This window comes from Asterias rubens, chromosome 7 (genome assembly GCF_902459465.1).
Source record: "Asterias rubens chromosome 7, eAstRub1.3, whole genome shotgun sequence".
Lineage (NCBI taxonomy): Eukaryota > Metazoa > Echinodermata > Asteroidea > Forcipulatida > Asteriidae > Asterias > Asterias rubens.
The window spans coordinates 16,876,362-16,900,969 of NC_047068.1; the positions used below are offsets into that span (position 1 = coordinate 16,876,362).

Here is a 24,608-nt window from a genome sequence, read left to right on the forward strand (position 1 = left end):
AATTCCGCTAAAGTTTCTGCATCATTAAATATGCATGGATCTTTGATGAACCGCTCACTGGATTCATTAAATCACCACCACACCTCCACATGCCCAACTGCAAACTCAAGGTCGCCAAAAAACCTCCATACAAGATTTCTGTTGGGTGGATGCAAGCCCCCCCCCCCCCGCCCACTCCCCTCCCCCTTCATTCTTTTTTAAGAACTGTATACTGTTTCAAGATGTGGGTCAGACGGAGGAAGACACGATTGGGTTACCAAACTTCATCAGCTAAGGTGCTAGTGTGGAAAGCTAGACGGGTGGTGTAGCCTGACTCATGATTGATGACTCTCCGCTGATGGTTAATCTATCACTATGAAGTCTGTAGCCTACTATCCACAAGATCACTTTGGGTTGGGGAAATGGGGGGGGGGTATGCAAAATCCATTTTGTGATAATGGTGGAAACAACACGATCACACTTTTTGATTTGGGTAACTTTGTTTGTATACACCCAAACCAAACAGTTTTCTTCTCTTTAGTGTCCGCCATATCTCAAAAAGGCTAGAAACAGAAGGATACATTAATTACGGGATTTGTACCTGAGAAATGTTTGTATTGAACGCTTATGTGGCATCCATCCATAATCAGAGTCTAATCATATGAAGAACATGGAAGTTGTACACTGGATCACGTGATGAATGGAGCAAAAACAGAAGTTAGCCATTTGTGTGGACTACAGTGTATACATGCATCTTGGTCACAGATTTGCTATCAGATTCCCTTTATCAGGCCACGTAGGCAACAACATGAACAAAGGTGATTGCCTCCATGCCCCCTGATTATTGCCTTGGTGCCCTTGAAATGCTCCGGTAGAAATTTACAATTTCCTCATAGGGTGCCCTATACCAAGGGGAAAATGCCTTGGTGCCCTTGCCCTTTCAAAAACGAAGCATAGAGGGCCTACCTAGGGCTGAGAAACATTCATAACAATTGTGTACACCATGTTGTATGAAAAACAGCGAGTTTTTCTTAACACCAAAGTCTTATTTTGAAAAACAGAAGGTAAAAAGATTATGTGGGCCATGTATAAATTCAGCACAAAATGATAGCTCTAATTCGAATGTGTATATAGCCCTTTTTCATCTTATCAATAAAAGTTTCATATTACTAAAGTTTTGATTTGTCTTTGGTCTCATGACATTATTGGCATACAAATTTGTTCATGTGAATAATTTACATACTGACTTCCTGTGCGCACACCTGAGTCACCCTCAGATTTTGTACAACACCTCTTATCTTTTCTTCTGTTTTTCCTCTATAAAATATACTTTTTTGTATATTTGAAACTCAACTCAGGTCCGTCTTGTCCACCTAACAAATCCATCTTTCATTATTTTCTATTGAGTATTCATTTGTATGTTTAATTATTTACTTTGTCACTTTCTCAAAGAGAGATCATGAATCCCAATTAGATTCCTCTTATTGAATGTTGTACATGCTGATGATTTAATACATGTAACGGTACATTCGTGCACAGCTTAATGAATAAGTTTCTTAGTGTATGTTAACTGATGAAAGTTTTAATCATCAAGTTCTATTACAAAAGTTTTGCGAGCGCTTAGGAAAGGCTAGATGACATGTTTTACAAGACTGGAATGTCGTTCATTTTGTATTCATAAATCATCTCAATAATTATATTTGTTCAATGTTGCAGTCAAGTTGAAGTGTTGCTTCGATTGTCTTCACTTTTAATCCTATTAATTGTTCCTGAGAAATATCTTACTTGACATGGGACCTCACATTCTTTTAATTAATGTGCAAATGTGCACAAACTGGAACTAATGATAACTGCATTGATGCAATGACCTTGCGATGCTATTTTGTTAGCTTGCATACAAGAGCACCTACAGGAATGATTTTACTGAATGATTTGTCAGTTTTGGAAGGTTGGTTGATTGCTTTGGATATGAATTTACCACATGGGTTCCTAAATTATATTACAGGCTGGGTTGGTGCAGAAGGGATCAGTCGATACTAAATGATGTACATTGTAGGAGGGTGAACCACATTGTTCAGCTAAATTCCTGGCCTGAAATTTCATATTTTTCAGAGGGCAAGGCCGTTTTTAATTTGGCAAAGGGCACTTCCATTGCAAAGTTTTAAAGTCTATGGGAAAGTTTTTAGTGGCACCAAGGCCAACACAAGGGACAACTATAGAGGCCATGGAGGGTCTAGTTTAGTGTTCTCTACTTGATGTCATATTTACAGGCTGGCGTTTACAAACAGTGCACTATATCAAATGGACTGACAGTAGGAGGGTTGGCTGTGTGTATACATGTGGATCTTCTTATGCCTTTACCACATGTGACAATGCAGGCATAGTTTATCTGTCATTCAATAGCATGATGGGTGGTATTGATTGGTCAGAAGTAGGAGGGTTGACTGTGTACCCCGTGTAGATTCATTTACCACATCCATCGTTTAACTCATTATACCTGAACCTTAAATTGATCGATATTGAACAACCAATAATTGCTGTGTTCATTTATATTGTCTTTAATTTATCTTCTTATAGTTTGATGTCGAAGGGAAGGGTAACATCAGCATGGAAGCTTTCCAAGTGATCCTTTACAAGCATGGATTGAAGGATGAGTTAGATCCACACAAGCTGGAAGTACTGGAAGCCACTATTGAGGATAACACATGTGGAAGACTAAGCTACCAAGAGTTTGTCAATATTGTAAGTCATTAATGTTGTTTCACTCAGTCAAGTAACAATAGTAATAATAGTTAAAGACACTGGACAGTATTGGTAATTATCGAAGACCAGTCTTCTCATTTGGTGTATCTCAACATATGCACAAAATAACAAACCTGTGAAAATTTTAGCTCAATTGGTTGTCGAAGTTGCGAGATAGTAATGGAAGAAAAAATACCCTTGTCACACGAAGCTGTGAGCTTTGATTTCAGGACATTCAAATCTAATTCTGGGATCTCGAAATCAATTTTAAATATTTTAGTGGAAAATTACTTCTTACTCAATACTTCAGAGGGAGCAATCAGCACAGTGCATAGACCTTACAGGCTTTAAAGGCACTGGACATGTTTGGTAATTACTCAAAACATTTGATAGCATAAAAACTTACTTAGTAACCAGCAATGGAGAGCTGTTGATAGTATAAAACATTGTGAGAAATGGCTCTCTCTAAAGTAACATAGTTTTTGAGAAAGAGGTAATTTTTCACACAATTAATATTAAAAGACTTCAGCTCAGGCCTTTTATTATGCATCTAAAAAGTGCATTAAATAAAAGCAACAAAGGGTGTTTTTTCTTTCATCGTTCTCTTGCAATTAAATGACCAATTGAGTTCAAATTTTCACAGAATTGTAATTATTGTATGCATGTTATTTCATTCATTCTTGCAAATTCGATGACCAATTGTTATTCTATCATATGGGGGTTACACCATCCTTCCTCCATGGATACACCAAGTGAGATTACTGGTCTTTGCCAATAACCAAACACGTCCAGTGCCTTTAAAGCCTGTAAGGTTTATGCACTGTGCAGATGGTGTATTAATGAGCTTACCATCAGTTCCTTCTGACTGTGTAGTGTGTACCATCAGATACATCCCTCTATACATGCATCATGATCAGAGAGGATCACCGACAGTCTGAAATGTAATTCCTCTTTATCTACTGGACTCATTTAACCCAAAGTCAACGCCCTTATTATGGTGAACTTTCTTGTTTGCTGACTGCCGACAAGTGTCTTGTACTTTGGTTCTGCAACTCTTAATAACAGATGAGATCAAGTTTCAGAAAGACGTGAAAAACAAATTTGTGGTACAGTGTATTCTTTTTATTGATGTTGTTAAACATGTACAATGTAATGTTACCCTTTTAAAAGGTCTCAAGTTAATAACAAGACAAATCCGGTGGTTTTTTGTCTTTTAAATTAACATTACCTTACTGTGTCATATCTTGAAAAGAAAGGAATTATGATCAAATATTGATTTTGAGTTCAATACTTCACATTCCATTGGGTCACACATTTAACATACATATTGCTAAGAAATAAGCAAATGAGTGTTATAATAACTCATTTGCTTATATATGCTTAGCAAATTTTTATTTGTTTTGTGTTTATTCATGGATAATGACCTGCCCTTTGTAACTTTTGTAAAAGGCGCTTTATAAATATTATTGTTTGTTATTATTATTATCATTATTTTTAACAGATGAGCGACAAACGAACCCTGAGTTTCTCCATAGCCATCCGAACTCACGGGGAGAACTACAGCGCTGAGAGTACCCTTCAGCTGACCACGCCCTCCCCTCCGTACAGGGAACGACTCCTCACATTCGTAGCAGATGAGGTCCTGACCAATGAAGAGGACAGGAGAAACTTCCGCAGTAACTTCCTTTGGTGTCTTCCCCCGCTGGTCATGCTGTCAATCAGCTGCGTTGAGGTGAGGAAAAATAGATTTGTCTCATTTTTTATTACTATTATTTTTTTTTTTTTCATGAATTCTGGTTGTGAAGCCAAAGATTCTCAGAAAAGCGATCTTAATTACTACAGACTGTATCGAATAACCCATTTGTTGCTATGAAAGTGCCATGATGTAGCGCAGGCCACAGCGTTCCTGGTTTGATTTCTATTGCACACACATGCACACAAGCTTGTATACGCCTGTAGAGACTAAATACCGAATCTAAATACATGTAGTCCCTCGGATGGGATTGGAACGAGGGTAATAGGAGACTTTCCAACGCTAGGCGGCAGCAGACATACCGGGTAAATTTCCATTGTTTACGTAGTTCTGAACATGCGCATAATTCTGAGAACAATGGATTTACCCGGTAAGTCTGCTGCCCTCTATCGTCCCAGAAAGTCTCCCATTCAGTCTGGTTATGAGGCAGAGGATTCTCAGAAAAACGATCTTAGATGTAATCTTTATAGCCATGAGCCTCATGGAGAGAAGACAAGGAAGGCTTTGTAGATGATGTACATGTAGTAGGAAAACACCGGAGAATTATTCCACATGCAATTAAGTAGGAACAGAATACCCAATGCATGTAGTATGTACCTCAGCAAGCGAGCAGTTTTGTGTGTGCTTGAAATGAATTAATAGTAGAAAATTATGTATGTCCTACGTTTGTCACCTCATTATCACTCCTTGGCATTCCTTTCTCTATGGACTGAGCATAGTTCCTTTCTGCCAGTCACAGTTATGCCATGTTGTTCAGTGGTGCACCCAGAAAATATCTGCAGTTTTCGGGGTTTTCCAACAGGGGGGGGGGGGGGGGGGGGCAGGGGGCTGGAGTTCCTGAAAATGTCTGGTTACGTCACCTCTGCCTCCTCTCTCCTTTGAGTAACCTTTTCCCCCTTGAGTGCACAGTTGTGTTAATGTCAAATGTCCAATAATTTTTTTTTAATGGGTCGCTGAGACTGTAGAAGATCCCTACAGGGCCCAATTTCATAGAGCTGCTTGAGCTGTTAATACTGCTTAAAAATGTTCTGCTTAGCAACATTAAGCAGTATACCAGCCACAGACTGTACTTGTGAGATGGTATTTTGGCTGGTAACCTTATTGTGGTAAGCATAATTTTGTTGTGCTTAGCTACTTTTTGTGTTGTAAAGCAGCTCTCTGTGCTTATAAGCAGCTCTATGAAATTGGGCCCAAATTTCCATGTTTCAGAGATCAGTCTTATTGCTCACTATCTCAAATCTAAAGAAGAAGCACTTAAACGATTCATTATCAAAACTAAAAAGATACCCCCAAATTGCCAATGCTGGTTCCGTTTGCTGCAATCCAAATAAGCATGTTCATGTACATTACTTTACATCCCTCATTCAATACTATGCCACAAGGGTTTTTTTCTGTGCTCCCCCCCCCCCCCTCCTTGGTTTTCCTCCCTCCAGAAAAATCAGACACTTTTGATCTCTGGCTGTGTGCTCCATGGTCACGGGTCAAATGTGCCAAAGGCACCTGTGCATGCCTGCTGCTCGAACACTGTTTCTGGAGTGCTGCTCAAGCAGAAAATATTGCAAACAATTGTCTAGTTGGCAGAAATGAGCATGGTACCAGTCACAACTTGTATGCGACGACATTGTAGTTTGGCTGGTAACCTTTTTCTAGTAAGCGTCATTTTGTTGTGCCTAGCTACTTTTTGTGCTTTTAAAAGCAGTTCTGTTAAACTGGGCCCTGGAATTTCAAGCCTGGTTCTTTTTAATTCTTACATCGTTGTGAGAGCATGATCCCAAAATCAATGTGAACTTTTGAAAGGGCAGCAAGGCCAACACAAGGGCAAGGGTAATTTCAGGCCTGGTTCTTTTTAATCTCGATTCGCTGTTGGGCACTGGGCAGCAAGGCCAAGACTAGGGCAAAGGAGGGTAATTTCAGGCCTGGTTCTTTTCATTCTTACTTTCTGTTAGATCATGATCGCCCCCCCCCCCCCCCCCCCCCCCGTTAACTTTTGCATCATGAAGCAATGTGTGAGATAGTGAGGTAAAACTGACACATTACGATACAAGCTCGCACCGTCAGGTGTGATATGCAAGACGTTGCAAATCCACAGGGAGTCTTTGTCAGTGCACTGAGAATGACACTATTCCTCCACACACACAAAATTGTGTACAGAAAAACAAGGAACTTTACTTTGTTGCAGGCCTGATACTTCACGGAGGCAACAAAGGTGATTGCCTCCATGTCATTGCATTGGTTTCCTTGAATTGCTTTCTTTCATTGGCAATTTTGTTTAAATGGAAAAGGCAAAGACTTTTTTCATGCATTTGAAGTATTTATTACACCCAATGTCTGTCTTAGTCAGGGAGCATAATGGTTGAAGATATTTACCCACTCACCTAGTTTTCAAGAGTTCAAAGCTTTTGTAATTTAAGTTTTTTGATCTTGAAAGAGTCTCTTCAAAGGGTAACACTTGTCTTAGCTTCTAAAAATAAAACACTACAAAAGAGTGAGATGATTTTCTTACGTACGGGTCGCTACATATTACACTTACACACTTTGAATTCTCTCAACGTACTCTATTTGAGCTTTTTGTTGTGCGTCTCGGTGTGAGGCCGAGGTGTTATGCGTTCACCCCTCGCGGGAATTCAATCAACCGGATCCAAGGCAAACTGAAATTATTCCATGTTTGCACAGTCAAGATTATGTTGTCCTTGTTAATGACTAAATGCTATCAAGGATGATTAAAGCAAACAACATTTTCTGCCCAGAGATTTTGCTGCTAGGAAGCTGTGTGTAATTTGTTGACACCAGCAGCAATAACGATCCAGTAGACACAGACCATTTGGGGGTCATTCCATGTCAGCAAAAATCAATTGGGAGCAGATTCATTTGGGAGGGGGGGGGCCACACTTTATAAAAACATTTCACAAATATTTGGCAAATGAATATTTTATGTGTGTACTAGATAAGTTCAGGGCTTGACATTTTTCATATGCCCGAGGCCAGTGATTTTAGCAATGGGCGGGTCATACAAGTCTGGCGATCTTGTGTTTTTGAATAAAACATGTAGCATGAAGTATCTTTTAACTCTGTTGAGTATCATATCCATAAGACAAATGATGTGAATCTTTTCTCTGCTTGTGCCAAAAACAGCTCAAATTCGAAATTGTGTTTTTATTCAAAAGCAAGCAGTTACTTAATACAACTGAGCTAGTCACTAAAGCAATTCTGTATGTACAGTACATCTAATGTTTTCTTACGAACCCATGTATGCCCTTGTTCTCCCTGTCTTCAGTAGCTTGGCTTCTACATTGGCATTGGGGTCAACATGACCCGGTCGGACATCAACGCCACCCTGGCGGAATTCTGGACAGGACCCGTCCCCAAAAGCAGCTGGATCATCTTCGACCCGGAGAACAAGATTCAGTTCTGGAGATTTGCTACATATATTTTTATACATGGAGGGTAGGTACTGCAGGCCTGATACTTCAATGAGGCAACAAAGGCGATTGCCTCTGTTGCTTCTAACCATTGCCTTGGTGCCCTTGAAATGCTGGGGCGGTAGAAATTTACAATTTCCTCATTGGTTGCTCTTTACAACGAAGAAAATGTCTTGGTTCCCTTGCCCTTTCAAAAGCGAAGCATACAGACTTGGTACTGGTATTTCAATTAAAGGCACTGACACTTTGGTCATACTTGTTAAAGAACTGAGGTGGATTTCACAAAGAGTTAAGACTAGTCTTATCTGGAGTCAGGACGAGTTACGCGTCCTAACCTAGTACCAGTCTAGTGTACTCCTAGGACAAGTCCTAAATAAGGACTATTTCTAACACTTTCTCAAATCAGCCCCAGTATTCTCACTTGGTGTATCCGAACATTTGCATAAAATAGCAAATCTGTGGAAATTTGGACTCAATTGCTCATTTAACTTGAAAGAGAATAAAGAAAGAAAAAACACCGTTGTTACAAAAAATTTGTGTGGTTTCAGATGCCTACAGAAAAAAAGTCTTCTTATAATTGAGTGAGAAATTACCTCTTTCTCAAAAACTACATTTTTTAGAGGGAGCTGTTTCTCACAATGTTTTACTTTATACTACAACAGCTCTCCATTGCTTTTGTATGCTAACAATTATTTTGAGTAATTAACAGTAGAGTAATTACCAACTAGATATCCAGTGCCTTTAATACTGCACTGAGCTCTTAGACTATCCAATTAGGATGCACTTTTTACAAAATCTTTAAATCCTCAGAAAATTATCTACATGCCAACCAATAACGACAAGTGGTGTACTGATAAATGTCATGCACTAATCTTAACCTCTGCATGTACATGTAAGCAGTCAGAGAGCTTGCTCACCATTGATGTAATATACAAATGGGTTGTCACTAACCATTTAAAGAGGGCGCTGTTTCCCTTTTTGTGTGTTGAGCCAGACTATATTCACTTTGGTTTTACCCATACATGTATGTGTGTGTTATACTCTGTACTTTCCCGAGTTCTGTGAGAAAATCACAGGCATAATACTTGGGTGGGATTTGAACCCAAGACCTTTGGAATTCTAGAGCAACTAGTGTAATACCAACGTTCACAGATTTGAGGGAAAATACCGAGTACAATATACAGTGCTAACACACATCAGTGTATAGACGATAGTGACCTTGGAACAATACATGTCACAGAGCCACAGAGCCTGGACTTCCTGCAGGCACGATTTGTACACAGCCCATTGGAAGAAAACATCAAATTTTATGTTTGATGGAGATTGCACTGTCTAATTCTTATAAACTTTTGATATGATGAAAGGGGGCACATCTCAAAACTTGTCCAGCTTTTACTTTCATAACCCTTGGTTTTATGTGGAAATTATGACACACAATGTTAGATTTCCCATAGGACCAGTGTAGTATCTTGCCTGCCAGAATTCTTAAAGAATGTACAAGATCACACTTATTGTAAACAAAGTTCACATGGTCTATATGGGTAAAACCAAAATGAATTCTTTATCCCTGATGCAATGCAATGGAGCAATACAAATTTATACCAAAGAGATTGTTTGGAAAGTGATTTTGTTGCACAACACTTGAAATGATGGTTTCTCATCCTTGTTTATGGCATCCTGAAAAGGCTTGTATTGCATTGTGTATGGGACACTCCTGACAAGTGGAAACTAACGCAGTTGCAAGGGAGGTGAATTTAGGCCTCGATACCAGGGCCCAATCATAAAGCCTGTAAGCACAAAAACATGCTAAGCACAGAAAAGGTATGTAAGGCGCTTGGCTTGTTAGAAAAGCACATAATGAACGCACTATGTTTTTTATCTTTTCTTTGCAGTTTAGAGCATCTTCTTTTTAACATAGCTGTACAAGTGTTACTGGGTGTTGCCCTTGAGATGGTGCATGGGTCAAGGCGGATAGGGAGTCTTTATCTATCAGCAGTTGCTGCAGGTAAGCTTGGGTTATGATCAGGGGCCAAGTTTCATGGCTCCACTTACCGCCAAATTCTGTGCTTGTTGTGCAAGAGAAGAATGCCTACTAGTAGCGATGGACTACAAGTACAAACATACACAGGCGAAATTACCTGCTAAGGTGTGAAATACATGTGAAGCATAAACTTCCCTGTTGTCGTAAGCGCTGATGCTATGCTTGCGGTAAGCAGAGCCAAAAATTGAGCCCCAGTTGTTTAAATGTTTTTTTAAGGGGAACCTAAAACTTTGTAAGTTTAATTTAAATTTATCTATGACCCTTTTCAGTGTCTGATAACCTCTGAAAAATTTGGTTGATATGTGGCACGGTGTACACATGTAGCTATGAGAAGAGTTTGCACTAGACGTATTATTTACAAAATGTACAAAATGTTGCAGACTAGCACACAACCCACACACTTTAAGTTTCAACCCAGAAGCAATTACTCCTGGCTATGTATAAAAATGTTTAACCCAACAGGGACTTCAGGCAAAGTATAAGCTACGGGGGCGAGGGGTTTGCACAAGTCTTACTTTCTACTGACTGTGCAAATTTAGCTGACTCTAGACATCTCAAGATGTAGGCTTTAAACCCTCAAAGCAATTACTGGCTCTGCGTCCCTATTGTATACATAAAGCCTTTATGATGCCGTTAGCTACTAAACCATGGAGGTAGATGCCTAAACCAAGGGGTTTACCTGGCTCTGGGCACTCCCACAAGATGTACATGTAGGCTGATATCAAGAAGCAATTACTGGCTCCAGACAAGAAGCCAACATACTGTACTGTAGGGGTGCCTAGCCTGTTCTTCGAAACCAATTATCAGGGGTAAATTCTAAGCATAACAAACTTGTAGTAGCTTGTATGTATTGGGGTTTTGCCTGCAGTCTCTAGCCATGTACATGTACATGGGCCAACATGACTGGCTCTAGGCACATCCACAAGATGTGGGCTTTTAACCCAGAAGCAATTACTGGCTCTAGGTGCCTACAGTGTACCCAGAAAGCCTACATAATAACATAATGTACTTTAGGGATGCCTATACATGTACCTGTCCTTTAGAAAAGCTTTAAGCTGCAACCCATCAGGAAAGCTTAAGGGGTTTGCCTCTATTCCTCTACCTGAGCAAACTGTGGGCACACCCATAAGATGTGGGCTTTAAACCCAGAAGCAATTACTGGCTCTACATGTAGGTCCCTACAGAGTGTACCCAGAAAGTCTACATAATAACATTATGTATTTTAGGGATGCCTAGTATACATGTATCCGTCCTTCAAATAGCTTTTAAAGCTGCAACCCGTCAGGGAAACATTCAAAGCCTAAGGGGTTTGCCTCAGTCTATCTCTAGTCTACCTGAACAAACTCTGGGCACACCCACAAGATGTAGGCTTTAAACCCAGAAGCAATTACTGGTTCCAGGTCCCTTTGGTACCAAGAAACCCAAGATAATTATGTCCTTCAAACAGCCTTAGCTGCAACCGAATCAGGGACACATTCAAAGCATAACGAACATGTAGCAGGTACATGTAAGGGGATTGCCTCACACCATCCTTGTACTGGGGCAAACATGACAGGCTCTGGACAAACCCACAAGATGTAGGCTGAGAACCCAGAAGCAATTACTGGCTCCATGGTCCTGTGGTACCCAGAAAGCCAAAATAATGTAGTGTAGGGATGCCTACCTGTTCTTCAACAGCCTTTAGCTTAAACTTAATAGGATACATTCAAACCCTTGCAGCAAGGGGTTTGCCTCGCAGTCTATCTTTCTACTTGAACAAACATGACAGGCACTGGACAACACGAACAAACATAATTAGGAAAATTTATGATTTGTAACATTCCTGATAACGAATTATGAAAATCTTCATATATAGGTCAGTCGTGTTGGCGTAGTGGTCTCTTTCCTCACCTGCCGCCAGGGATCTCTATGGATAAGGTTTCAGTCCCTATACTTTACTTCATGAGTTTCCCAGGAATAACTCCCACAAGATTTTCCTCCCACATCAAAAACTGAAACTTCCCTCCTTGGATTAAAGTTGGAGCCATACATGGACACTGCATGAAATGATTCATTATTTATACTGATGACTCAACTCTAACTTAGGTTTTTTGACTATACAAGTTTCTTTATCATCAGGGTCCAATAGACTGATCCAGTAGGCTCCGCCCACGACGCACTTGTGAGCAAGAACACGTGTGGCTCTCCAATGCCTTTCTGCACAACTCTGCCGTGCGCGCCAAGATATGCGCACGCATGTCGGACCTTATTTGTCGGACCTTCATTGCGTTGTGATTGGTCAATACGCAATGGGGTGGAGCTTAGTGGATCGGTCTATTTCATAGAGCTGCTTTATAAGCAGGACAATTTTGCTTAACAATGGTCTGCTTAGCAGACAAGTTTTGTTGTACCAGTCACAATTCAATTCAATTCAATACACGTTTATTTCATACTCTTGTTGAGAACAAAAAAACAATTGAACATGTGACATGGTAGTTTGGCTGGTTACCTTATTCTGGTAAGCATTATTTTGTTTTGCTTAGCTACCTTTTTGTGAACGATAGTCAGACTCCTTTTCGGTAAAGGGTCATTCATTAGTCATGATGCTTATGGCATACAGGTTTCTAAATAATGTATGTATTATTTTGGTTTTCCCATATACATCACTGTGTGTTAGCACTATATACTCAGTACTTTCCAGAGCATTGAATTGCAAAGGTCATGGGTTCGAATCCCACCCAAGTAATGTGCCTGTGACCTTTTTCACAGAACTCAGGAAAGTACTGAGTATACAGTGCTAACACACATCGGTGCAAGGGTAAAACCAAAATTAAAATTAATATGTGATTTGTTGTGTCTCCACAGGTTCCATGGGTTCGTCTATTCTGGACAGGACTAGTTTTCTTTGTGGTGCTTCAGCAGGCTCATATGCACTCTTGACTGCTCACCTTGCCAATGTTTTGTTGGTAAGTTTTGTTTGTCAATTAATCCTTTCCTTTATCATAGGTCATGGCATGTCATGGCTGATTGTTCAAGCACACTGGACTCAAGCTCTGTTGAACAGCAGAGCATGGGTTTGAGTCCCAGTCATGACAGTCTCGTCCTAAACCCAGGCACTTTCTTAAATATTATTTCTCTGTCCTTCGAAACATAAAAATCGTTGTGTATTTAAGTATACTGCTTGTGTTTCCCTGAATTACACCATTTTAATTATATAGAGTTTTCTTCTTTGTTCTTTTTTGTCTTGTAGAATTTTGCTGAGATGAAGATAGGAGCCTTGCGAGTCGGTTTCATTTTAGCCTTAGGTGAGTGTAATCCTGTGGTAATAATCTGATTAAAAAGTAGAATGATGTGGTGTGTCATGGCCTAGTGGTTAAGAGCACCGGATTCAAACTCTTGTGATTTTGATCAGCAGAGTGTTGGTTCGAGTCCCAGTCATGACACCTGTGTCCTTAGGCAAGACACTTAATGATGCTCCGCCCTTTGGATGGTACATAAAACAATTGGTAGGTGTGTTGTGTAAAAACACGTAAAAGAACCCTGTGCAATTATAGAAAAGAGAAGGGGCTCACCCTGGTGCTCCTAATCTGATTGGCAGTACTTCAAAGGGTGTCGTTTGTAACAGTGTTTTATAATATCAACAGCTCTCCAGTGCTCTTTACCAAGTAAGTTTTAATGGTCATTCATAAATACCTGAGACAGTTTATCCATTCTGATTGGTAGAGAGGGCATCACGAGTTGTTGTTTGAACGGATGATATAACACCAGTAAAAATGTTATAACATGGGCGTGACACGATAATAAGACAGTTTCTTCATTCCTATTGGTCGAGAGCAACGGCCGAAACAGTTGTGCCACATCACGCGATACGCGCGACGCGCACAGCATCTCCTTATAAGGAGTTGTTTACCCGAGGGCCTAACCATTTAATAGCTGGAGGGGTGTTGTGTTGAAAGAAATCATTGAATAGTAAAAATTTGTGCATTTATTTTACCTTTTGACCAAAAAGTGTTGATGATTTTTGACCGAAAAGGTATTTATGAATGGGAATCAATGTGTTGAATCGGTTTTCAACTAGTGGTTTAAACCCGCTGAGGCCTGGTTCTTGATAATTTACCTCAACTTCGTCTCAGTAAAGTGATCAAGTCCAGGCCTCGGCCCGGGTTTAAACCACTAGTTGAAAACCTCTTCACCACACATTGATTCCCTTATTAATTTTTCAAAGGTGTACACTCCCTTTATTAAATCACACAAACCTTGTTTTTTCATCCAGTGAGTTTAGACTTTGGTCTGGCAGTTTACAGACGCTACTCCGGTTTGAAAACGGCTACCTCCTTCATAGCCGCACTCATGGGAATCGCAATCGGTTTGACGATCGGTCTCTTCATTGTCCGCAACTACGACCAGAGATTACATGAAAGGTTGACCCTTTGGGTGATCACAGTCATCTACATCGCCTTTGTTATGTTTGTTATATTCTGGAACATATTCTACAATCCTGCCAAGCCAGTATAGCATCCAGTCATGGCGTCACTATTTCTGCGGTGAAGCTTCCAAGGTTTGGTTTGTTAAAACAAACTTGTAATTTATAAGAGTTTATCCAGAAGATTTAGGTGCTGATCAGTTTGATCGAGGCCCTGGAATAGTTTTATTGTAATAATTAGATGTTTTTATAAAACACTGTTGTGTATGAGTGGCAGGTTTGTTTGCAGCTTTTTAGAACTTACCCCAAAGAGTTTTGTCACAAACAAAATTTAAAATTTCTAGATGTCTGGTTGTGATTAACATATATAAATATATTCATATTTTTGTTGATCATGTCTTTGTACTTGATTGATTTGCGTGTGCTAAAGTTACTGTGTGACATATATGCGTAATTTAATTATTTAGTGAAAGATTAATATTGTGGATGAATCAGAGAGCATGTTTCATAGCTATTGCCAAGACTTGAGCAAGCTCAAAAGCAGTTGGTTGCAAACAACTTTTCGAATGTGAGGAGCAATTTTTATGAGAAGTCGTACAAATGAAACAGTAGACCTTCTAGGCGTCTTGATTTTGAGCGGTTCAAATGTAACCAGACTGAGGCCAGTAGGGAAAGGAGTCTGTGCACAAGTGAAAATCTGAATACGGGGAACAAGATCAATCTGGCGTCAGGGTGATGTAGTTTGGTCTGTGTAAACTTAACAAAGCTTCTGTATTTGCTGTGATGGTGTTAATTTGATTGACCTTTCTTTGCGATGTCATAGCCTAGAGTCTTGCCAACAGTAGGGGCAACCTTCGCTGCACAAAACTCAACATTTTATGACAATACAATATGATAAAATAATGCAATCAAGAAGCGACATCCCCCCCCCCCAGCCTGTATGCTTCAATTTTGAAAGGGAAAGTGCACCAAGGCATTTTCTCCATGGTAAAGGGCACCCTATGGGGAAATTGTAAATTTCTGGTGCATTTGGAGAGCACCAGGGGGCATGGAGGCAATCGCCTTCGTTGCCTCCATGAAGTATTAGGCCTGAAATGAACTATCACTGATAAATCATTGTGCTATTACCCAAAACGAACAATAAACAATCTTAATTTAAAACAAGGCTTATTAGGGAGGACAACTTTGTGCCAAGGCAGTTGTACTCAAGGCCGCTCTAACAAAATGTTGGTCAATGTTTGTAAACAAAAGAAAGGTCTATTTGTTGTGAAGTAAGTTGTCAAAAGGAGTTCTTGCCAACTAAGTATTAACTCAGTCTGCTTTGTGCAAGATCCAAATAGCGCCCTCGCTGAGGTCAATGAAGACCTATTCAGGGTGTATGAGTTTATCACTGAAATAAGTGACAGGTGTCTGTATCATTTGAAAATACAGAGAATAGTGTAGTAGAAAGCATTTTAGACTGTATTTATATTGCCAGTGCTGGAAAACACTGCCTTAAAACTGGAGTTTGATTGATTGAAGAAAGTGTTCTCTAAACACTTTAGGATTTAGTATTGTCTAAAGAGGCTGTATATAATCATGATAAGTATGTATCATGTTGGTCTTTAAAAAAAATTGTGAATGTTTGTATTAAACTACTCTCCCTGGTGGAGAGTTAGTAAGTACATTTTGATAATGTAAGTAACCAATTTTGAAAATAAACCTAAATCTAAAATGATTGTATTGTAATCTAAACCTAAAATAATACTATTGGGGGAACTTTCGGTAACGCTAGGTGGCAGCAGACTTGCCAGGTTATGTTCTCAGAATTTGCATATTTTTATGTTCAAAATCATGTACACAATAGAAATTGCATGGTTACGCCTACTGCCCAAAAGTGTTTCAAAATCTCAAATTTGGTCGAACTTTTATCAGGCGAAATGCCTAGCAAACGCCAGAGTCACAGCTACATATATGCCTTATGTTGCGTTTCGATTTGTGATATTTTCTGCTGAGCGAAAATCTTGGCTCAATTTCACATGTACCATTTGTTCCATTTTTGCGAACGTTTACTTTGCATATTGTTAAATTTAACTTTCTGGTAAAAAACCAAGGGCACTTAAAAGTGACTCACACTTGAGATACATGTGTGGAAAAGGTGATGAAGAAATGTGTGTAGTGTGTCTTGCCTTGCCTTCCACCCCTCGGACCCGGTTCGAATCCCACCTGAGGCACAATGTGGATTGGGTTTTCAGTCCCTACTTGACTGCGTGGGTTGCCCTTTAAATAATTCTCTGGGGCTTTCCTCCCACATCTAAAACTGAAATTTCTTCATCATCTTCTCGTTTGGCTCTAATTAGAGCGTTGAGAAGAGTTTTTCTTGCCAAAATGAAAAGACGCATAAACACCACGTTCAAGTCAACTACATTATAAAGCGGTTTGGAACAGCTTCTACAGAAGACTCAGGCCAGATTTCACAAAGAGATATTAAACGTCTTAACTGGACCAGTAACTGGTCTTAACTTAAGACTAGTCCTATCTCTTAGAATTACCCAGGACTCGTCTTAAGTTAGGAAGAGTTTTGTGAAATTTGCCCTTTAAGTATTCGTCAAAGCGAACTATTATCATATTCTAAAATTTTCAATTAATACTGCAGGTGATGAATCATGTATTGCCAAACCCTGTGCCAGTTTTTATGATGAGTGTTAAATTGTTGTAAATAAAAAATATTAATTTTGTATTAACAGTAAACTTAACTAATTGGATTATACAGAAACGTTTGGACATTTGAGACAATATTTTAGAGGGCATCCCACTCACCTGGAACAATTTCTTTAGCAGAAAATTATTCCTTGACAATTTTCTGCTAAGCAGAAATGAGCAGGATGCCTGTCAAAAGTTATCGTGTGACATGGTAGTTTGGTCGGTAACCTTATTCTGGTAAGCATAATTGTGTTGTGCTTAGCTAGTTGTTGTGCTTTGCAGCTCCATGAGACTTGGCCCAGTCCTTTTCCATTGTTCTCAGTAAAACAACTCTACCGAGAAAATAGCATGGTATCAGTCACAAGCTATAATAATTCTTTGTTTTGGAACATGCTTCTTTTAAGCAAAATTTCCTTTCTCAGTAATTGTTTGTGCTTGAAAATCTTGATGATATGCAGCGCTGACGTCGCGGCTATTTGCTGTTTTTGTGGATAGTCAACTTTGGGTTTGTTCGAAAGCCTGAATTGCTGACTAGTGGCCAGTCTAGAACCCGGTGTCCCATGGAAATCTGTCCGCCGGAGATTGTGTGCCGCTACCCATACCGTTAAAGAGGTTTACCCAAAAGAGGGCGCTTTCAGAAGAAGTTTGTACAATGGGTGCGTTCGTTTAGCTTCCCTGGGTCGACCCCGGTGTGTGGCGGGTTTTTTTTCCAGGACGAACGTGGGTAATTATCTGCACACGTTCATCCTGGGGAAAAAAACGCCACATACCGGGGTCGACCCGGGGAAGCTAAAAGAACGCACCCACAGTTTGCCGTATGGGGGTGGGGGCGCATAATTTCCTTCCACACTGGCATCATTGACCTTAGTTTATTTGTTCGTTTGGCCGAACAAAATTTAGGAGTGTCGTTCAGTTAAATTACGGAATACTTGCTACAAAATAAGTATGCATTTGACGGTCACAGTTTTCTCTGAAAACGGCACTTGGTCGAAGCTTGGGAAAAGCAGGATGTTTTCTGTATTTTTCGTGTAGGTGACTGGTCGAAAATCAAGAATAAAAAAAAAATTCAATTGTAGTTTATATCAACGACAGCTGGCGATTGTCATTAATGTTTTTATGAAGTAAGCGTAAACTATCAATTAGTAGTTTGTGAAAGAAGCTGGAACTTCTTGTAATGTTTACAGAGTTTGATGGTTTGACAATATTTGTATGGCCTGTCGGGTTAAATATTACTTACGTTATTAAAGGTCTTGATGGAAGTTCTTTTAAAATGTGTAAGGGAGTTCTCCATATATCGGTGTTGGGAAGTTCTCCAGGAAATCCTTATAAGGGATTCTCAAGGAAATCGGTATTGGGAAGTTCTCTCGGAAATCCTTGTAAGGAATTAAAGTCTCATGGAAATCGGTATTGGGAAGTTCCCCAGGAAAGCCTTGTTGGTAATTAAAGTCTCATGCCGGGAAATCGGTATTGGGAAGTTCTTTGGGAAATCTTTTAAAGGAAGTCTTAAGGAAATCTGTTTTGGGGAAGTTCTTCAGGAAATCCCAGTAAGGAAGTTCTCCATGGAGTATTTGACTGTAAACGTAGTCCTTAGATTGTTTTGGGATAGTATTTGTGTGTTTATTGTGGTTTTCTGGACCAACTTATAATGTGAAATATAATAGTTGAAAGGTGCTCCCCACAAACCCACCTTCATTCTTTAGACTGTATGATTTTATGTTGGGGGTCTTTGTGTGTTTCTTGGTTTCCTGTATTTGATTCTTGACCAACTTGTAAAGAAATATTTTCATTTTGCTGCCCCACACCTCTAGCCTATTGTCAAGGCATCCGTGGCTTGCGCGCGTGGTCTCCATTTCCAGTCGCTCTGCTGTTAAAGGCGGTGGACACTATTGGTAATTACTCAAAATAATTATCCTCATAAAACCTTTCCATGATTACGAGTAATGGAAAGAGGTTGATAGTATAGTATATAACGTTGTGAGAAACAGCTCCCTCTAAAGTGACGTAGATTTCGAGAAAGAAGTAATTCTCCACGAATTTGATTTCGAGACCTCAAATTTAGAATTTGAGGTCTCGAAATAAAGCATTAGAAAGCACACAACTTCGTATGACAATGGTGTTTTTTCTTTCATTATTATCTCGCAACTTCGACGACCGATTGAGCTCAAATTTTCACAGGTTTGTTATTTTATGCATATGTTGAGATACACCAACTGTGAAGGCTAGTCTTTGGCAATTACCAATAGTGTCCACTGTCTTTAACGCCATGAAGGCCTTAGTAAAAGGCTACCACACCTCCAGCGACTGTAGTCTTGTGATCAATGATTCCGGTTGTTCTTGTGTGTTTGTTGATTGAAGGGGTTTTATTTCGGTTTGGGGGGGGTGAAGTTTTTTTTTTTTTTTGGGGGGGGTGAAGTTTTGGGTGTAGGTTCGTTTGTGACTGTCTTTGTGTAAAATAAAAAATAAGTGAAACTAAACTATAAGGCTTCAGTAAGATCATTCCCATAAGCTAACGGGTTTTTGTTGGAGGGGGGAGGGGTACCCCAGTGTAATAGGTTGTTTAAATTTCTCGTTAGGTCAACACATTTTAAATTGTGTGTGTGTGTTTTTATGTTTGTATTATTTAATTTCAGGGAAACCCTGTCGTGTGATATTTGTGTGAAGCTATTGTGCATCTACCTTGCGAATGTCGATAGCTTGTTAACCCTTGGTCATAATGTCACTGGGACCAAGGTATAGTTTTGAACGTGAATACAAGTGTGACTTTTAAACGAGTGTGTAGCATATCAATCTGTTAAACTTGTGTAGTTTTTTCATAGATGTTAATAAAGGCACTGGACACTATTGACAAATACTTCAAGTAATTGTTAGGATAAAAACTTACTTCGAGATATGGAGAGCTGTGTTGTCAGTGAAACACGTGAGAAACGGCTCTTTCTGAGTAGTTTTTTAGATAGATAATTTCTCACTCAAATAATAACATATTTCAGCTGAAAACTTTCATTATGCATCTGAAAGCACACAAAGTAACTTTCGTTCTTCTCTTTTAAATTTGACGGGCGATTGAGCCCAAATATTTTCAGATACAAAATATATTGGGATACATAGAGTGAGAATACTGGTCTTGGACAATTACTAAAGGTGCATGTCCACTGCCTTTGAGTTCACATTGGGATAAAGAACTTTGTATTATTTGTGTTTTACCAAAACGCCGATGTGTGACTATGACTAGTCTGTTGTGTAGTGAGATAATAACATAGTTATGTGATATTTATAAAAACTAACATTATTTACCAACAATGTGAGATGTTGCGATCAAAAGGCGAATAAAACCTGATTTTGGTGGGAATTTATATTAGAGTTGATACTACATTAGTACACCCGTCCAAAAGTTTGTGTTCACCGACGGCGTAACCCGGGTCACCATTTCCAGTGCCCCCCCCCCCCCCCCCCCCCCGCTCCCATCCCAGGGCCCAATTTCATAGAGCTGCTTATAGCGGTCGTTTTTGTGCTTAAATGATCACGTTGCCTTGGATCGGTCTAGTTGGTCTTTGAAAAGCGTGCTGTAACTATAACCGTTTGTTATAAAATGAATATGGGTAGAAAGATGTTGTTAAAGTAGAATACAATGATTTACACAATAGCTTCGCACTAGCGTGGTTTTCTGTTTACCTCGTCGACTTACACGGTCGGCCATTTATGGGGGTCAAATTTTTGACTCACATAAATGGCCGATCGTGTTAGTTCGCGACGTAAATGGAAAACCGTGTAACTTTGAGTGATACTTGTGTGGATCATTATTCTACTTTTAAAACATCTTTCTAACCATATGCATTTCATAACAAACGGTTTAAAACGCTTTTTATAGACCAACTCGTCCGATCCAAGGCAACGTGTTCCTTTAACGGGCGCACCTAGCAAAGTTTTCATTTCATAGCATTGGTTAAGCAATGCTTTTTGCTTAAAGCGGCAAGCAAGCAAGCAAAAAGGGTCCTTAAGTCCCAATTTCTGCTTAAGCACCCTGTTTAAGCGCAGGGCCCAATTTCAAATTTGCTATACCGTTAAGCAGCCCTATGAAATTGGGCCCTGGTGCCTCACGAAACAAGTCGCAAGAATGCTGACAACTAGATAGAGCATGCAATGGTCCCCATGTGACACCACCCCACCCAACACGGATAAAGTTTTTGCTACCCCGCCGTAGTTCATTGACTTGCAAAATAATGTAATCCCAAAGCGAGGCAGGATTGACAAAGTTGTTTTTCTTTCAATTTTTTTTCTTAAAGCCATTATAAACTTTCGGTACAGACAAAAAATTAAAAGTTCACAGATTTACAAATAATTCAAAGGGTTTACAGAAGGTTATGGTGAAAGACTTATCTTGAAATATTATTCCATGAAATGCTTTACTTTTTGAGAAAACATTAAAACAATATTAATTCTCGATAGCGAGAATTACGGATTTATTTTAAACACATGTCATGACACGGCGGAACTTGGGGAAACAAGGGTGGGTTTTCCCGTTATTTTCTCCCGACTCCGATGACCGATTGAGCATAAATTTTTACAGGTTTGTTATTTTATATATAAGTTGTGGTACACGAAGTGTGGGCCTTGGACAATACTGTTTACCGAAAGTGTCCAATGGCTTTAACGAACTAACTATCAAACTGTGATATCATGGGGTTGCACATCGTTTGTGAAAGGATTGGAAATGTATAAGATGCTTTTAGGAAAAATCGTTGGGTATTGCAAAATGTTGCAATATTTCCCCTCTGAAATACATGTAAATATAGTGCGTGAAAATAAATTACTAAAACCTTTTAAACTTGTCAAATAGTTAGTATAGTGGGACCAGGGGTTAATACATCAGAAAGCCTTGAAGGGTAAGAGTGAACAAAGCATCGTCGTTTCTTTAACTGCACAAACGCTGTCGCTGAAAAACACTGCATTCAATAAAGGACATTTTTGTCAATTGCTTTCCAATAATTGTATTGCCTTCTAAAAAAAAAATACGAGTTAACATAAAAGAGTCTCGTGGCGACACACAGCCCCCCCACTCTTCCCACCCCTCCGTTTAATCCCCTTACATTCAGAACCCAATGCATTGCATTCAAATTAAATTATTCAAATCGACGCCAATTCAAATTCCCACTTACGTAATGTCACGTCACGCCGTCTAAAACCCCAAATTCTATGGGTCGTTAGCGCAGAATTCCCCGGTTTCAGAAGAGCTATGCTATTGGTCCATGTTAACGTGCTACAGTGAAACTGACCAATGATGAAGCTCGTTCGATAAATCAAAACAGGTGATGATTCTTCAGCCCCGTTTACAAAAGAGCGGGAATATTTGGTTGGGTATAAAACATCTCAGCGCGCCTTGCTCACTCGTCATTCCGTGTCTGCTTTGCCTGCTGCTTACATCTACCACTGACACTTTGCTGTGTGTGCCAAAACAAGATTGTTTCTACTATTCGTATTTTTCTGCAAGTCTACTGGTGAGTTCTTTACGTAAATTTGTTCTGAGTTTGTTGACAACATATGCATGCATTTCTAAGTGCATTTAAAAACAGAACGATCCTGATGTCTATTGGGTTTTTAGGCATTGCATGGCGAGGTATCAATGTATTTGGTTTGCGGTAATGTTTTTCGGAGTTCAGCAACAATGTGCATGCAAGTTGAGTGGAAGTTTGTACTTGATTTGCCACAGTTAAACAGAATTAGAACAAACCTCGAGTAATGGCCTGGCATCAATGTATTTGGCTTTTGGTAACGCATGTCACCGACACATGTGTGTATTTACTTGGTGTATGTTCCTTTGAGAACTTGTCATGCTTTATACTATTGCGGAGTAGAATAATCTAACGGTTTCCCTACAGCATTCGCCATGTTTCAATTTCAAATCATTCCTTGCTCTTCGATGTATTGCCATTTCAAAACGAGCCTTTCTGCTGGCTTACATCACATCACATTTTTTCAGCGAGTTTATTTTCATTAATTATTTGTCTTGACCTGTTCTTGACCGTCTTTGGCTTGAATAACTGTACTTCATTTGTTTATTACAACCAATGGCTATAAATGTTCAGGCATGTATTATGCTTAGTTTTTGAAAGTGCAAGGGCACCAATGCATTGTCTCCTTGTGTGTTTCAAGGGCGCCAAGGCAAGGACCAGGGGGCATCGAGGCAATCGCCTTCGTTGCCTCCATGAAGTATTGGGTCTGAATGTTGATTGAATTGAAGAACAATTAATGAGAATGTTAATCTTTTCCCGTTCTGTTTCAGTGTCCATCATGACTAAAGCATCCAACCGAAGCGTTCCTGGGGGCGAGAAGAAAGCCATTAAAGCCAAAGCGCCTTCTGCAACCATGGGTGGAGACAAGAAGATGAAGCGCAAGAAGAAGCGAAAGGAGAGCTACAACATCTACATCTACAAAGTCTTGAAGCAGGTCAGTTTGATTACCCCTATTCAAACCACTCCTCTTTTACTGCAATATTCCCCTGAAATTCGGCCTTTCACTTTATATGCATTTTTTGCTCCCCCCAATTTTTTTTTTTAAAGAATAAGCCTGTGTTTCACGCACGTCTGATAATCAATATACACAGAAGTACCCCAACCCCAAAGTCCTCTGAATAAATCAAGAGATTCAAAGCACACAATAAAGACACAAGAAGGGGTTCACATTGCCCCCAAATTGAGCACCAAGTATATAGTTCATAGCTTGCCTTTTATTGTGCCATTGTTTCATACTTGGTTTGTTTATCTATTTCCCAAGTCTACCCTGCCAAGCACACAAAAAAGATAAAATCAAGGGTGCACCATCCCCCAAGCCTAGCACCACATGTTTATTTCACGTCTTGCATTTCAAATTCTTTCAGTATTAAACATTTTCCTTCTTTTTCTTTTTCTCAGGTCCACCCTGATACCGGCATCTCCAGCCGTGCCATCAGCATCATGAACAGCTTCGTCAACGATGTGTTTGAGCGAATTGCCGGGGAGGCCTCCCGCCTCGCCCACTACAACAAACGGTCCACCATCACCAGCCGTGAAGTCCAGACCGCAGTCCGTCTCCTCCTGCCCGGTGAGCTGGCCAAGCACGCCGTGAGTGAGGGCACCAAGGCCGTCACAAAGTACACCACTACCTCAAGATAGATTCCGACCGATGCCAAAATAATAATAGACGGACTTTTTCAGAAACAAATTGAATAGAAAGATACAATATTTATCGTCAACGCATCGCGTCTATTGGTAGTTGAGTGGAAAGATGATTTTTGTAAATAAATAGTTGTAAATTTATGTTTGTTATATGTACTATTCTTCTTTTTTAATGGTTTAGAAATAAAAATTATCAATGAAAATTAATATCCTGGTTTGGAGAGTACTTTTGTTTTTCAGTGTTGTTGACTTAGTAATAAAACTGGTTTGTTTGTTTGGTTGGTCGGTTTCTCAAAGAATACTTGCCTTTATTGTGAACGTTTTTCACTTTTACCAAAATAAAGCTTCCAATATTTATCAGAAAAGATTGGAGTGGGAAACAAAAACAACCATAAGTTAATTAAATATAACGCATTCTGTACTATTGCTTGTAAATAAAATG

The 24,608-nt window shown here is 39.6% G+C and overlaps 2 protein-coding genes across 2 annotated transcripts in view; both read left to right on the forward strand.

Moving 5' to 3' along the window:
* Positions 1–15,257, forward strand: part of LOC117292694 (rhomboid-related protein 3-like) — a 30,575-nt gene extending 15,318 nt beyond the window's left edge. Inside the window, exons 5-11 of the mRNA XM_033774833.1 lie at positions 2,557–2,721; positions 4,223–4,453; positions 7,752–7,918; positions 9,786–9,898; positions 12,779–12,879; positions 13,164–13,218; positions 14,187–15,257. Coding sequence (XP_033630724.1) covers positions 2,557–2,721; positions 4,223–4,453; positions 7,752–7,918; positions 9,786–9,898; positions 12,779–12,879; positions 13,164–13,218; positions 14,187–14,428 — 1,074 coding nt within the window. The 3' untranslated portion in view covers positions 14,429–15,257. The remainder of the gene's footprint in view (positions 1–2,556; positions 2,722–4,222; positions 4,454–7,751; positions 7,919–9,785; positions 9,899–12,778; positions 12,880–13,163; positions 13,219–14,186) is intronic.
* Positions 15,258–22,389: 7,132 nt separating this feature from the next.
* LOC117292473 (late histone H2B.L4-like) lies at positions 22,390–24,577 on the forward strand. The gene is made up of 3 exons (XM_033774521.1): positions 22,390–22,510; positions 23,296–23,459; positions 23,924–24,577. The coding sequence occupies exons 2-3, from the start codon at positions 23,304–23,306 to the stop codon at positions 24,161–24,163; spliced, it is 396 nt and encodes a 131-aa protein (XP_033630412.1). The 5' UTR covers positions 22,390–22,510; positions 23,296–23,303; the 3' UTR covers positions 24,164–24,577.
* Positions 24,578–24,608: the final 31 nt, after the last annotated feature.